Below are 16,088 nucleotides of genomic sequence, written 5' to 3'. Positions count from 1 at the left end.
AAAATAAAATACTATAATATTCTAAAATAATTAGTATTCAAATAGACTAATAGATTTACATAACAATTAAAAATAAATATTATCTCAAACAAAATAATTTTTAAAAAAATAAAACAATAATTTTTATTATTACATTATAATTTTTTTAAAAAATGTTGACCCGTGCTTAAAGCACGGGATATATCCTAGTATATATTAAACACGGACTTGCATTAATTATTACGCTATATAGAAATTGTTGATACATAAACTATCACTACAAAGATTGGAAGATATAGCTTCAGAATTTGTCACATTATTTTTTTGTAGCTAATTTTTGCAACGATTAGTTACTAATTAGTTACAAAAAATTAAATTAAAAATTTAGTAGCAAAATTGTAGTAATTTGTAATAGTTAGTGATACCATTAGATACAAAAAATAGTTTGTGAGAAATAGCCATTGATAAGCAACTATACTTTTGTGACAATTCTAAACATATTTTACTAATTTATTTTGAGGTAATTAGTTACACTTAAGTAAGGATATTATTGTAACAAATATACCCACTATTGTGATTAGTAACTTAATTTGTAGTAACTAGTTACTAATTATTTTTGTAGTAAATAGCTACAGAGAAGCAACAGTATAAGTGTAACAAATGGTGCAGAGGTTTACCAACTTTGGTATCATGTTGTGGCTGCTCGTTTTAGAGACATGATCTCTAAAGCAAAGATTTCTGGTAACAAGGCAGAATGGATAAGTGGAGGAATCTGGGAGATTATGTTGGAGTATTGGGACTCATATGAGGCTAAGAAGAGAAGCAAGATAGCTTCAAACAATAGAATGTCAGCTAGGGATGGATATGGGCCACATGCTCATACAGCAGGTGCTAGATCTTTTAGCCAAGTCAGAGACCTAATCGTAAGTTTACTCTGTTTCTCATGTGATTCACTTTACCATCAGTATAAGTCTTTCAAGTTATCCTTGTTTCAACACTATTATGTTTTGTTTGTTTTGTAGAGACAAAGAGAAGGCATTAAGCCTTCCCTGTTGCGTGTATTGAGGGAGACTCATCGAAGACGTGATAGGACTTATGTGGATGGACGGGCACAGTCAATTGACGAAGAACTTCAAAAACAAATGGAAGCCATCTCTCAAGCTTCCGTCTGCAGTCCCAACGATGGCTCAGAGATCACACAGCTTGATGAAGATGAATTGTACTTGAAGGTAACAGTTTCAATTCTTACTCAATCCTCATTGTTTCAAACGTTTAATTCCCTATCCATTTCTTTTATACTTTGGAATGAACTAGCTAGATTCTTATACTATACCAAACGTCCCTAGCTTGTAGCCCGTACATTACAAGATAAACGTAGCTCTGCGTAGCATATTAGCAACTGATAGTTTGTGGGTATTAATAACAAATTGTTACAATAATATTGAAACAAAATTAATGCAAATTAACACAGTTTTATTAATGACAAATTGTAGCAAATTTGTCACAACAAACTTGTAGTATTCGTAGCTATTAACGACAACTTGGTTTGTGGGAAAGTTGTAACAATTTGTTACACTATTTCTGAGACAAATTTGAAGCAAATGGACACAAGAACATTTGTAGCAAATTTGTAGCTAAATTGCTACAATTTCTCATAACCGACATTTTGCAACCAACCTATAGGCGCAAAAAAAATTTCGAAACAAATTTGTAGCAACTCGGATTTTGTTACAAATATTAATGCATAGCTACAATATTCTTCGTAACTATACAACACGAAAACTGTAGTGTATATAGTCATCTACTACGAATATATACCGTCTGAAAGCTCTTCAATTATTCCAAGCAAATGTAAGTGTGTTGAGGTGAAATCGAAGACAAGACGACTCCCATCCCCAAGTTCTTGTAAAAAATGTTGATTTGTTGTATTTATGAGCTCTTGTATAATGTGTTGGATTTGTTTAACGTGAGACTAACAACACTACACAGCCATTAAAATAAAGAAAATAAAAACAACAACAAAAAAATTTGGGAACTTGGACACAAACCCTCAGGCTCTTTGAGGTTCATCAAAACTTTTTAAGTTTAGGACCGTCTGAGATTAGTGTAAGTATAAAAAATATAGGGAAATGAATCTGAAATGGGATATGTAATAAATGATGTTAAAACCACTCTAAATATCTAAACACAACAAAGCTATAAAAACTCCTTAAACTCTTTCTCTTCGGATAGAATTTTAATGATTTTAAAAGTTATGTAAATATATTGTTATTCAATCAAGACTTTTTAAAACTCTCTTAAAATTTGGTGTTATTAGTTGTGGATTTGTAAAAAGTTATCTAAAGTCTTCATAAATCTAGTGTTATTGGATTAAGAGTTTTATCAAGTCATTAAAAATTTTATGTTATTCAAGTAAAACAAAAGAATCTTGGATTGTTAATGAATTCAACTATTATGTTGTTGGTTTATGATTCTATATTATTTTCTTCATAAAAAAAGTCATGTAAACTCTTTCATCAGAAAGAAAGATGTGAATCATAGTCCATGACTTTTTGTTGTTCTTTTGTAGAAAATGAAGAACAAGAGAGCAAAACAGAACCAGAAAAATTAACAGATCAAGAGAGGGCAAATCGAGTAATGATTCCTCCAGCATCACCATGAACCGTCACGTATGATTCCTCCACCATCACCATCATCATCTCGTTAACCTCATCAAACCAGGAGTGCATTATTTTGTAATTATTTAATTATGCTGAGATTACATACAATAATTATTTACCTACTCCAAGGAAGTGGATACATTATAGTTGATGAGTTTTCTCAAATTGCAAATTCACTAATTGGTAATATATTCACAAATTGGTATGATCTTAATCTGTGAAAAAACCTACATATATAATAATGAAAAAACTTCTCGTAATGAAACAATTTTTTTTTGACAAAAATGTTAAGTAAACAAGAATGTTGTGCAAAATTTTTTTGAGAAAGTTTGAAAGATTTGATGAGAGATTTTACAAGATTAGGAAAACAAATCAGCAAGATTTTAAAACATTTTCTAAACAATCTTTTAGAATAGTTCATTTTATACTTTCTATGATTTTATTTAAAATCATTTAAATTCTTTTTAAATCTCAAACCAATACCCCCCCTCTTCGTCTTCAAAAAACAAAAAACCTATACGAAACCCAGAACTTATACTTGGTTTGAGATTTATGAAGATTTTTGAAGAGTTCAACAAAATCATTGAAAATGAATAAGTGAAAGATTGTTAAAGATTGCTAGAGAGTTTTGTTGATTAGTTTTCTAAAATCTTGTAAAGTATTCCAAACAATCCCTGTATTTTTATGATATTTTCCGTGACTTTATTTTGTAAAGAAAGTGTCTAAAATCATGAACCAATAACATAATAATTGAACTCATTAAGAATCATAGATTTTTTTGTTTTAATTGAATAACACAAAACTTTTAATGACTTTATAAAACTCTGAATCCAATAACCCAGATTTGTTAAGATTTTAAATGACTTTTTACAAATCACAAACAAATAACACTAAACTTTAACAGAGTTTAACAAAATCTTGATCAAATAACAACAGATTCTACATAACATTTAAAATCTTTAAAACTATATTCAAATCTTAAATCAATAACCCCCACTTAAAAACTGTATGGCCATGGAAAAAAAAAGGAAAAGAAAGAGATAGTGATCTTAAGAAACTAAGGGGGTGGTATTGGTTTGAGATTTATGAAGATTTTTGAAGAGTTCAACAAAATCATTAAAAATGAATAAGTGAAAGATTGTTAAAGATTGCTAGAGAGTTTTGTTGATTAGTTTTCTAAAATCTTGTAAAGTCCTCCAAACAATCTTTGTATTTTTATGATACTTTCCATGACTTTATTTTGTAAAGAAAGTGTATAAAATCATGAACCAATAACATAATAATTGAACTCATTAACAATCCTAGATTCTTTTGTTTTAATTGAATAACACAAAACTTTTAATGACTTTATAAAAGTCTGAATCCAATAACCCAGATTTGTTAAGATTTTAAATGACTTTTTACAAATCACGAACTAATAACACTAAACTTTAACAGAGTTTAACAAAATCTTGATCTAATAACAACAGATTCTACATAACATTTAAAATCTTTAAAACTCTTTTCAAATCTTAAACCAATAACCCCCACTAACTAAGAAAGTAAGAATACAAGTGTTATATACCCTTTGAGGTTCATCAAAGCCTTCTTCTATCGCATGATTTGGTTAATATGGATTTTGAGAACGACGTTTTTGCTCTTGCTTTATAGCATTTGGAATATTTTTGCCTTTATCACTTCCTCCAGCTCCAATACCTCCATCACCGTGGTCAGCTTTAATGCCTAATACAGAAAACTCTGCCCTTAAAAATCAGAAAATCATAGAAACCCTAAAAAAAAGTCAAAGAAATGGCTGAAGAATGAAAAACCTGGTGGTTTCGAGCAGAAAATTTTTTGGAGTTTTCTTACAGAAATGTTAATGGGGAAGAACGCTTTTTGAGGGAAGAGGGTGTTTTTTATAGAAGAATTGGAAATTTAAATGATGTTTTTCTCCAAATAATATTATATATGTCAAAAATGAAAATGTACAGTTTTTTTTTTTTTAACATCTGAAAAATGTACAGATTATTCACTAAAATTGTTTCTTAACACGTTTTCAAAAAAAAAAATATAACTTATGTTTTTTTTTGAGCAAAAAAATAAAAAAAAAAAATAAATAACTAATCATTGTATATTCTTAAAAAAAAATTGAACTTAATTTTGTTGCAACTAAAAAAAGAGATGGGCAAAACATTAACCGAAACAAATGAAACCAACATTGATCAAGTCGAAATAAAATAAATTTTGTAATATTAATTCAAATGGTACATAAATTTATACTTTGATAAATCGAATCAAACTAAAAGAATGAAGTGGACTGCAAATACATCAAATCTGAAACCAAACCAAATTTCAATAACCTTAACATACAAATTCTATATATACAGGACCGGACCATACTTGATTTTTGTGCAACTATATAACCGAACCAAAAAAACTCATTAATTATAGCCTGAATCCGTATAGTATTAGCTAGTGACGGGTCTTTCATTATAACCCAAATGCTATAGATATTTTTTCAACCGAATCATCTCAATAACCCCACGTTTCAATCTAAGAGTACATTTGAAAAAATGTCCAAAATGTCTTCACTAATTACAGCAATTGCCATCGAATTATGACAAAAGGAAACATTTAATTGAAATCAAAAAGGCCAAATGTGCGAATAATTAATCGATTGTAAAATTAACATAGGATCCGCGTGTATAACCATGGGTCTTTTAATTGGATCAAATACTAACCAATTTACTAATCGGGTTATTAAAGCTTTAAATGATAGATGCAATCTTAACCATTCAATCAAAAGCATGCATATTCTCTTTTTTTTTTTGGTCAAAGCATATTCTCTCTTTTATTCCACTGTATTAACTACATTTTCGACTTTACGGCTATTTCCTAAAGAGAATTGCATGAAATATTCAATCATAAACAATCATTCAATCATAAAAGATCTTAACGATCAATCAATCTTCATATATCTTCTAATCTTGCTTAAAACTATGCTATCTTCATTCGACTTTTAATTTAAAAAGATCCTTAAACGGTTGATTGTATCTAAGATATTGTGCTTCCTCTCCAAGTTATTCAATCAACGATCTAAGTAATAACCTAATTATCTAAGTTCTCTATAAATATAGAATATCATTAGATGTCCTAACTCATCAAGCCATCAACTTACCTCATAGTAAAAACTTTTTTAATTCTTTTTTTCATAGTAATTAACAATGGCGACTCAGTCTCTGGCATTCCTCAATGACGTGAACCCATACAAGACGTTGTGGTGTGTGAAAATGAAGGTCCTCCATACCTGAAATACATACACAACAAGATTTGGTGGAACATTCGACATGGTGCTCAGTGATGTGAAGGTAATATACATATTCTTATAATATTATCTCACCTTTTTAAACTTTTATATCATGTAGAAATACTCACGTAAAATTTCTTTTACAGAGTACAAAACTCCATGCTTTCGTGAAAAAGAGCATCTAAAACGTTTTGAAAAATGTTATTTTCTAGGACAATGGAGAATGATGCTGGTAAGATTGTTGTTTGTTTGTTTGGTTAGATTTACTCGCTTTAAACTAAACATCTATTTTGCGTTTTCAGTTTTGATAGATAAGCAATGCTCAAATGATGAATGAAGCGATTAAACTGAAGACTGAAAGCGTGAAGAGTGATAAGGTTGATAGAGGAAAAGCTAGATTATTTTTAACAAAAAAAACGCTAGATTATTGCAAGATGAAGAATTAGTAGATGCATGAGTGAGAAGAAATACAAAGCTTTTTTTTATTTAGTTTTAATTGTTGCTTTCTGAACTTTATAATATTTTTTTTTTCTTTGTTTCATGTTGGTTATATTGGCGTATTCGTGCTTGATCACGATCTTTTAATGAATAATTTGGTTTTTCTTTTATTTCCAGAAGGGTTGTTTTTACTAATGTGACTGCATTTTTTTTGCAGAGTTAGTACTTTGCCAATTTTCTTAACTTATCATCCAAGACCAATCAAAGAAAGATCACCAAAATTTGACCAGACTATCCAAAATTCTATCGCAGAAACATAAATTTTATAAACTAAATTACCTTTGCAGGTGTCTTTAAGAATTGAATCGAAGTTTGTAGTGTTCAATTCAATGGCAGAAGACCCTAACGTAGATGCTGACACCGGAACAATTTATTCATACATCAAATCGAATCGAAGCGGCTTTGTTTCACGGGTCCATGGAGATGAGTTAAGTGCGCTTCTTCGTTTTATTGTTAATTATTTCGCAAATAAAAAAAATAGATTCAAACAAGAGACGGCTGTGTGTTGCCGACAAGAAATTGTTTCTTCGATAGTCATTTACAGTCTTTTTTAACAGGGTTTTTAGTTAAATTATTTTTTCTGTTTTGTTTTTATTAAGATAGAAACATAAATAACAAAATGAAAATAAAGGACAAAACCCATACAAGAGCAAGCCCAATAACCGAAAGATTAACCTTGTGGAGGCAGAGTCGATCATGTACAACACATAGTCATTAGTCATACATTTGACATGGAACTCCATAAAAATAATAATTAAAAAATACATAATTATACTTTACTTCATTTTAAAAGTAGAGTTTTTTAAAAAAAAAAAGTTAATCTATAAATGCTACACAACTTTTTCTACCAAAACAAAATATAGAACTATTCCAAATTAGGAAAATACACATTTACAACCAAATTTAAAACTGTATGAAGTTATATTAATAATACACACTACATTATGTTACTTACATCCTTATTCACAAATTCAAAGATTTCACATATTCATGTAACACACTTTTTACTGAAATGCTTTTTTACAGTATATTATGTTTTTACAAAGTGAAACTATAAATACTGATAAAAATTCTATCTATTATTTCTTTTATTACATTATGTATAAATAATATAAATTAGATATATGTTTGTAAATTGAATACACTACATAAAAACAAAATACTGATCAATTCTATTATATTAATAAAATTGTACTTACGAGTCAGGTAATAATTTGGGTATAACGGGTCGAGTAACGAGACATATAGTAAAAAATCAATCCCCGATGCTAGGTTTTTACCATGAGTAAATGAATATAATATTTATTCATTTATTGGTATTATTATTCTTCAAATGGTTAAATACGGATAACAAGTATTGATCTGCCCGAACTTACTACACTAAAATCATAAATTCACACATTTGCTAAGCAAATACAACCACTAAAAAACATGTATATAATTTTAAACTATATGAATAATAATATGAACTAACCTAATTACAAAATTATATTGTAAATTTAAAAACTGAATAAACTAAAAATTATTATCGCAATAAATTAAAATTTATCATGCGGTGTACTAAAGGTTCCAATCAATTTATTAATATGTAACTAAAATAATGAGTAAATATAAGTAACTAACATATTTAATTTTAAACAATATCCACTAATAATAGTATTAAAAAGTAACATATTATTCAAATCACATAGTATCAAAATTAATAAACAAACTCTTAATTAAAGAAGATGAAAAACAAAAAATATAATCTAGAAATTTTTGTCCCGCGGTATACCGGGGGTTCAAACCTAGTATACTAACATGATACCAACCAAAATTGTATTTCTAATCAAATAATATTTTAAACTTGGACCGATCGATCGAGTGGAATTACGAATCAAATTGAAATGAACTAGATTTTAACCTGCGGTACACCGCAAACTTATATTTTATTTATAACTAAATTTTAATTTAATTGATGGTGTATGTTGTAAAGATTTTTTTAACATTTTAATAGTTTAATATAGAATTCTATTACTTTAATTTTGTTGTTATCAATAGATTTCTGTTACTTTTATGCTTGTTATATGTATGTGAACATAGCAATAGGTAGATGGTTAATATACCGTGTGATGCATGGATTTTCATTCCCTGAAATGATTAAAGTAGAGAACAGTAAGATTCATGTGAATAATAAATGAGAATAATGGAAATTATGTTTATTGATTGCTTCTTACAGTTTCATCAGCCAAGATCAACTCCAGGGTTTCTCCTGTGCTGTTTGTGTATTGACGCCACAAGTGAATAACTTCCACTTGCACCCTCCACGCCGTCTTGTAAGGGCAAACATCTCTCAAGAAAACAAATGTTGCAGCTATTTCTCTCAATTTGTTTAGCTATGCGGTTCTAGGTTTTGGTTGTGGGTGTTGTGTTTCGTTTGTGAAGTTGATATTTATACATGAAAAAATGCAGGGCCGGTCCGTAGGTAAATGATGCCCAAAGCATAGATAAAAATTGTTGCGCAATGATTTTTTTTTTCTTCTATATACATAAGATTTTACAAGTATATTAAGAAATATATTAAAAATATTATAAGAATTTAAAGTGTTTGAAGAAAAAAAAGAGTACTAAAAAGTCCAAAACCTCTATGGCAATATGGCATAGTAATGTTTTTGATATATTTTTGGGTCAAATGTGTTTATAAGTAATGTGTTAAAAATTTGGATTCAAAGCTTCAAAAGATGGATTTTAAAAAGTACTTGTTTAAATTTTAGAAACCAAGAGAAGAAAAAAGACTTATAATAGCTAAGAGTAACACGTTCATGTGAAATAAAATCCAACAGTTCATTCTCTTTTATTGACTAAAATGTCTATTTTTAACTTAAATAACTAAAATCCAAATGTAAAACAAATAAAAGTAAGAGATAATATTAATAGCCCAATACACCCACGTTATTTTAAAGAACTCGGCGATTCTCCGAGAAAGAAAAAAAAGACAATTGAGATCGAGAGGTAGAAGACGATTCAGACATAAAAACTAAAAATTGATGCCCCTAAAATTACAAAGAAAATATGATGCCTAAAGCTTCTGCTTCACCAGCTTCCGGTCTGGGCCGGCTCTGGAAAAATGTTTGATGAGCAGTAAGTTTACGAACCGTAGCAATAAAAGAGAGATTTTAATGTTTTCCTATTTGAGTTGATAACATTATTGCAGAACAATATTCAGTTTCTAAAGGAGATATATACTGAATTAAATGTATTTCTTGTTGCTAAAGTTAAATATTTGCGATTATTGAGTTTTTAAATTTGGGTTCTCGTGTTTATGAACTTTATTAACGTTATAATAATTATTGGGATTGTAATCATTTGTTACTCAAATTTGGCTGTGTCATTTAAATTTAAGGGATCATACAGTCTCTAAAGATCTATTAAAATATGTTTGGAGATTTTTATTGGATTAAAAATTTAATGCGTAGAGTTGTTTTTGGAGAAATCAAAATGTATAAATGTTGTCAAACTTTTTATGACAATAAACGTATCAAAATTAAGTCGATTTAAATAGTTCCATTAATTGAGTTTCTACGAAATGTTATTTTAGAAAAATCATTAGACATTAATGTTGTAAATAAAACAAGTTAAATAAGCAAAACATAAAAAGCATCAACCGAAAAGTATTTAAAAAATGTTAATATAGATGTTAATAGTTTTACTTTGGATCTGTTTTTTTTTTCTTAACCCAAAACCAAAAACCGAAGCGGCAAAAAGTAATCGATTTAATGTATACTAGAGGTGTTGACCGTTAGAGAGAATTAAACAGCTTACATGCAAAAAAACCATAAGCTCAACTGCCCAAGAATAATAATATTGCATCTTCGATTTTTTTTTTTTTTTTTTTTTTGACAACAAAATATCAACTCAGACGAGCCAATTGGTTGGGAAATCGTTTACAAACATAACTTGGTGCGGAGATGTACGCGCTTGGCGTACCAAAGAATCCGCCCTTACATTAGCATTTCTAGATATTAAAAATAAAGAGAAAAGATAAAATTCTTCCCCATCAGTCTTGATGTCGTCAAGATACGCCGAGAACGCTGGCCAGTAGGGGAAGACACCATACCATTAGTAAATTCAACATTAGCATTCATACCATTATCCAACATTAGCATTCATACCATTACCCAAATCCGAAATTTCATTATATGAAAAGCTAAAAGCTTACGTAAATGCCAAAGATAGTCAAAACCCTGCAATGACAAAGTTGCCAAATCTTGAAGAGGTTGGTCCACGAAATTAAGGTTCTTGGCTTCCCACTCTATTTATAGGCAAAGAGATGAGACAGAAGATTAAATAACTTCTTAACAAAGTTTATTTTCACTCAACCACATGCATTCTCAAGTGTCTGCTCTTCGCATTCCCCAAGATCCTCATTTACTCACTTCTCTATTTGGTACGTAAGCCTCTAAACTATTTTATTCATTATTCGTTTTGTTTCACACTTGCTTCCTTAAACATTTTTTTTTTGTAAAACTGTGAATTTTCATTGCTGAAACTCAATTGTAGATATTACAATAGCTTGTGAAACCAAAAAGATAGCCCCTGCCCAAAAAAAAATAAAAACAGAGGGGTACCTGAGTAAACCCTTTTAACTAAAGAGGGAACTTACATAAATCTCAGCCATTCCTGGAGTAGATCTCTAAAGTTTTTGCAGTGCTTCTTTGCAAGGATGGCATCTCGGATTAGCCTGTCGAGTAGCTTGAAGAGAACATGCGTAGTTGTTGCTTTGTTGTTGTGAAGTCGCGTGTTTCTCTCAGACCAGATTATGTAAAGGGTTGCCTGTGCAACTAGTCGCCGCAGAGTTAAAGAGGAGGTGGAATCCTTGACATCTAACCAGATGGTAAACGCATTCCATGTGTGAAAAACAAAAGGTCTATAACCCAGCCTCCTTGTTGCCTCTGTCCACAAGTCCTCGCTAAGGTCACAATAGAGAAACAAGTGCTCTCTGTTTTCTGGAACCCTGCCACATATACAACAAGAGGTTTCGATTTGCATTCCCCAATTGGCTAGTCTTGTTCATGTGGGTAACCTATCAAGATGCGTCAGCCACATCATGAATGCATGCCCTGGGATTGCTCCTTTGAACCATACTTGCTGTCTTGGCCTAATGACATCCCAAGTTTTCATTGTGCTGAAAATGTGAAGCTCCTTATCTTCTATTTTCCAAGTAAATGAATCTGGCTCTGAGCTTACTGTTGGCAGCGGTACTGATGTAAGGTGAATTTTCAGAATTTCCGCTTGTGGTGATCTCACAGGTCTCAAGAGCCACCCATTGGGTGAACACGCTTGAGAAACAGTCCCCACTAATGGCACACCTGTTTGGGAAAGACCTGTCGGCCCCAAAAAGTCCAACAAAGGTCCAAACAGAGACCACCAATCAATACCAAAAGCTTGCTGTCTTTCCATTACCCACATTGCACCGAAGGAACTGAAGAGCCCGAGGACGCAGGTGAAGAATTGTTTGCCATGTCCAAGAAGTTTGCCCTACTTCTCCGCCTCAATTTGCCAGAATACTGCATCTTTGATCTTGTTGTTTCATAGCCATTTCGCCCAAAGAGAGTCTCTAACAGTTAGAAGCCGCCAAATAAGCTTAAGGCAAAGAGTTTTGTTCCACTGAGCTATGCAGCGAAACCCTAAGCCACCTTCTTCTTTAGGCAAACATAGCGATTGCCATGCGACTTTAGCGTTTGGCTTTTTAGAGATATCTCCACACCACAAGAATCTTGCCATGCGACTTTAGCGTTTGGCTTTTTAGAGATATCTCCACACTACAAGAACCTCGCACACATACTCTCAATGATCTTCACACATCCCTTGGGGAGAATGAAAGCCGAGACCCAAAAATTGACACATCCCTTGCTTCCTTAAACATGTATAGAGATCATACAGATTCAAAATTGATTTTATCTTTATTCTCACAGGTTAACGGAGACGATTGATATGTGGGGTCTACTTACGTACCTACATGATTATTAGCTATAAAAGTTATTGCAAAACATTAAATTTCTTTGATAGAGAGCAATCATTATATAAAGCTAACTTAATTATATATTACTAGATGAATACTCAGTGCTATGCGCGAGCTTATGGCTTACCGTATTTTAAACAATTTTATTACTAATTTTTCTATATACATATATAGAGATTATTTTTGTTTTTTTATTGTATAAATCTTGAAAAATATAATTTGCTTCACATAGTTTTTCTCATTTTGTAATTGAATTATTAGATACATGCTTAAACAACTTTGTTGTGAGAGATTTAAACAATCTACAATTCTTGTCTAAAATGTCATATATCAAATAAAAGTTTGAGCTAAGCATGCATATTTTGTAACAAAGAGTTTTTTGGTTGAATAAATTTTACAATCATTCAAAAAATAAAAAGCTTAAGTATTTAGATATATTCATACTTAAACTTCTCAATTAAATACTATAAAACACTAACATTTTCTTTTATCAAGAATTGCAGTTTGGCTAACTCTTTAATAGATATAATTAAAATAGACATCTTCCTTTCATGTTAGCTTTTCAATTTCTTGAAGATAACTCTAGAATTTGTTTTTTATTAAGAAGTTCATTTAATTTTATTTTTGACAACTTCTAAATATTAGAATATGAATACCAACATCACAAATTTATTCAACTATCTTCCTTTTTGTCTCTGTATTTTTCTAAACCAGCGTTCTACAGTTTTATTCAACTATCTTCCTTTTGATAGTGAACAAAACTTCAATCTTCTTCATATATACAAATTTAATTCTTTAAGGACAAAGTTTCATGAATTTCTCTACAATATTAACCAATATCTTGATCACTGCTGCGACTTTTCAAACCATTGACAAAATTGTAACACGTAAACCATATGTCTATATATTCATGATGTACGCCAAGAGAAAGAAGTGACTTTTTGATTCACTCCTGAGGCTATTTTGTCTTTTGGTGATGCATCTATTTTCTTGGAACATGTTATAAACCTCTCTAAATTTTTTAAGGAAATATTGAAACTGTTTGCTATATAAAAAATAAAGAATAGAAGACATGGAGGATGTTTCATATTCCATTTAATTTAGTTATGTAATTTGCTTTTAATGAGAACAAATAAGTGACACTCTTTCCATTGCTGACGTATCACTCAAATAGAAATAGTTGGCAATCTTTTATACTCCCTCCGGTTTTATTTACTTGTCATTCTAGAGAATTTCACGCAAATTAAGAAACTGTGTAAATTAACAAGTTTAACCTCACAAATCATTTATTATTTTATTTATTGTGTTAGTTTAATAGGGTTTATATTTGGAACTTTATTGTATAAGTTACATTTGGAAATGAGAATGACAAGTAATCTAAAAGAAAAAAAATATCTCTAGAATGACAAGGAATAAAAACCAGAGGGAGTGGTATATATTGTATATTGACTTATTGTATGTATTGTAATGTATATTGTACAGGGAATATTTTTTTGTGATGTGATTCAACAGAAAGAAAAAGAAAACCTAAAACAATGAGATCCCATAAGAATTTACCTATATATACATAATATGTATACCAAAATTAATGTTATGTACGTGACGTCAGATTTCTTTGAGGGCAAATTAAGCATGCGTAGGAATAGGATTAGTTTGATTAAACAATATACGACGTACGGAGCAGAGCCAGAGCCTGCATGGAGAGATAGAAAGAAAAAGAACAAAAAAACGTAGAGAGAGAGAGAGAGAGGCCGGTATTATAATTAGGGATGAACCCAAAATTTTTCTTTTTTTTCCTTCTCATTCGACTCATTTTTTTCTTCAATTATTTTCAGGTTGTGTTAAGGTTTTCGTAAGTTTACTACTGAAAACTAATAAACAAACAACAACTTGTGTTCAATGCGTGTCCGTTAAGCTTAATTGAATTTTGCATGTGTGTGTATCGTCAGTACGGATATGTGTTAGCTTATATTTTATTAAATAAAAATTGGGGTTTTACATGTAATTAAACGAATCGTTCATAACTATTTCTTTCTGAACCGTAAAAAAAATCAGTTTTATAGTGAAGAATATTACTATTATTTACGAAAAAAGAGATTCACTGATTTTGTAGTGAAGGAAAAAAGAGAGAGAGATTAGATATTAAAAAGCAAAAGGTCGACGAGGAGGAAGACGAAGATAGCAGCGGTAGCAGCGACATCGATATGGATTTCGGCACGGACAGCGAGTGGATTCAGTATAGATACGTTTCAAAAGAACCAGAGTGGGGCTACGATAGCTTTGATGGTCGCGAATTCAAAATCAATCCAAGGATTCGTAATTTTTCTCCCAACCAGCAACTTTACGACATATACTACAAGTCTACAACAACAGGCTTAAGGCTTTCGAGAGTAAGGTATATATATAATCAATCTATTGGTATATCGATCTGTTTTAGTCAAACTCTTCTTCGCTTACTGGTCTCTCAATCACTGCAAAATCCATCTGCTTTTTGTGAAGTAATTTTTAATTTCATCCGTTTTTCTTTATTACTTGCAACAATAGATTTGTGTATGCCTTAATTTGATGTTGTTTACTTATATTTTCCAGAAATCAAAAAAAATATATATAATATTTCGGTATTGTAATATATAGGGTTTTCTTCCTGATCCTGCGGTCGGAATCTACGACCTCAATATCGAGAGGAAGAACGGTGAGAGGGATTTAACTGCAGATCTTGCTAATGTCTGTGTTAAGAAGTTCAACGAGACCATGGTAATTAGTATAAGTCGAAAGGTTTTTACCGTTTAGATATGATTCTTGGTTTTGAATCATCTTTGAGTTTTTATACATATCTTTCACAGGGAACGACTTTGGAATTGGTAAAATGTTGTAAGTGGACAAGCTAAATGGAAGTTGTACATCACGTTCATGGCTTGTGAGTATGGTGATGGGCCTCTTGTTGAGTACCAAGCCAAGGTTATACATTCTATAATGAAACTGGAGGTACCTCCTTTCCCAGTTCTTTGCAGACCAAGTCCTAAACCAGAAATCTAGATCTATATATTTATTTAAAGGTATATGAGTATTCTGTTAGTCTTCTTGTTATTGAAAACATGGTTTTAGTAACGGCCACATTCAAACAAGCTAAAACAACGACTTAGTGACGGCAAAATTCGTTTCTACTAGCTTGACACAAAGACAAAATCGTCACTAATTTGTCGCAACGTTTGTGACTTCTAAATATCATCGCTAAATCAATGCAAAGAAAACGTTGCTAATCTGTCACTATATGATTACGACGAATCAGTAATGGATCATTTCAACACAAAACAAAGACACATATTTTGTCACTAAAAAGTCCCAAAGTTAACGATTCCCAATAATCGTCGCTAAATCAATGCAACGAGTATGTTGCTAATCTGTCACAACTCAGATATTTCCCTAATGTTATATCGTCACAAAATCGTCACTAACTTTACTATATATATATAGTAAGTCAATACAAAAGCTATTTATTTATTCTATAATTCTTAAGTCTGATAATTTGATGTTAAATATGTTATAAGCTTCTCAAGAGCAACATCTTAGTATCGATCTTAGGTCAAGTCGTCGCTAAAACGTCACAAAAGTTAAAACACTATTCAAATGAGGTTTAGGGTAAAAAATGACGATGGACTGTTGT

At 30.7% G+C, this 16,088-nt stretch overlaps 1 protein-coding gene and 1 pseudogene across 1 annotated transcript; one reads left to right on the top strand and one right to left on the bottom strand.

Moving 5' to 3' along the window:
- Window positions 1-11,061: 11,061 nt before the first annotated feature.
- LOC147918574 (uncharacterized) lies at window positions 11,062-11,975 on the bottom strand. Its single transcript, XM_087503590.1, has 3 exons — window positions 11,870-11,975; window positions 11,486-11,786; window positions 11,062-11,416 (listed from the first exon to the last, which is right to left on the bottom strand). Exons 1-3 carry the CDS (start codon window positions 11,973-11,975, stop codon window positions 11,062-11,064), a joined length of 762 nt encoding a protein of 253 aa, XP_087359716.1.
- Window positions 11,976-14,338: 2,363 nt separating this feature from the next.
- Window positions 14,339-15,460, top strand: LOC147918573 (uncharacterized; annotated as a pseudogene).
- The last annotated feature ends 628 nt before the right edge of the window (window positions 15,461-16,088 follow it).

The sequence above is a fragment of the Camelina sativa genome, chromosome 20, assembly GCF_030686135.1.
Source record: "Camelina sativa cultivar CO46 ecotype springtype chromosome 20, ASM3068613v1".
NCBI classification, from domain to species: domain Eukaryota; kingdom Viridiplantae; phylum Streptophyta; class Magnoliopsida; order Brassicales; family Brassicaceae; genus Camelina; species Camelina sativa.
This window is presented reverse-complemented; position numbering and strand designations above follow the sequence as displayed.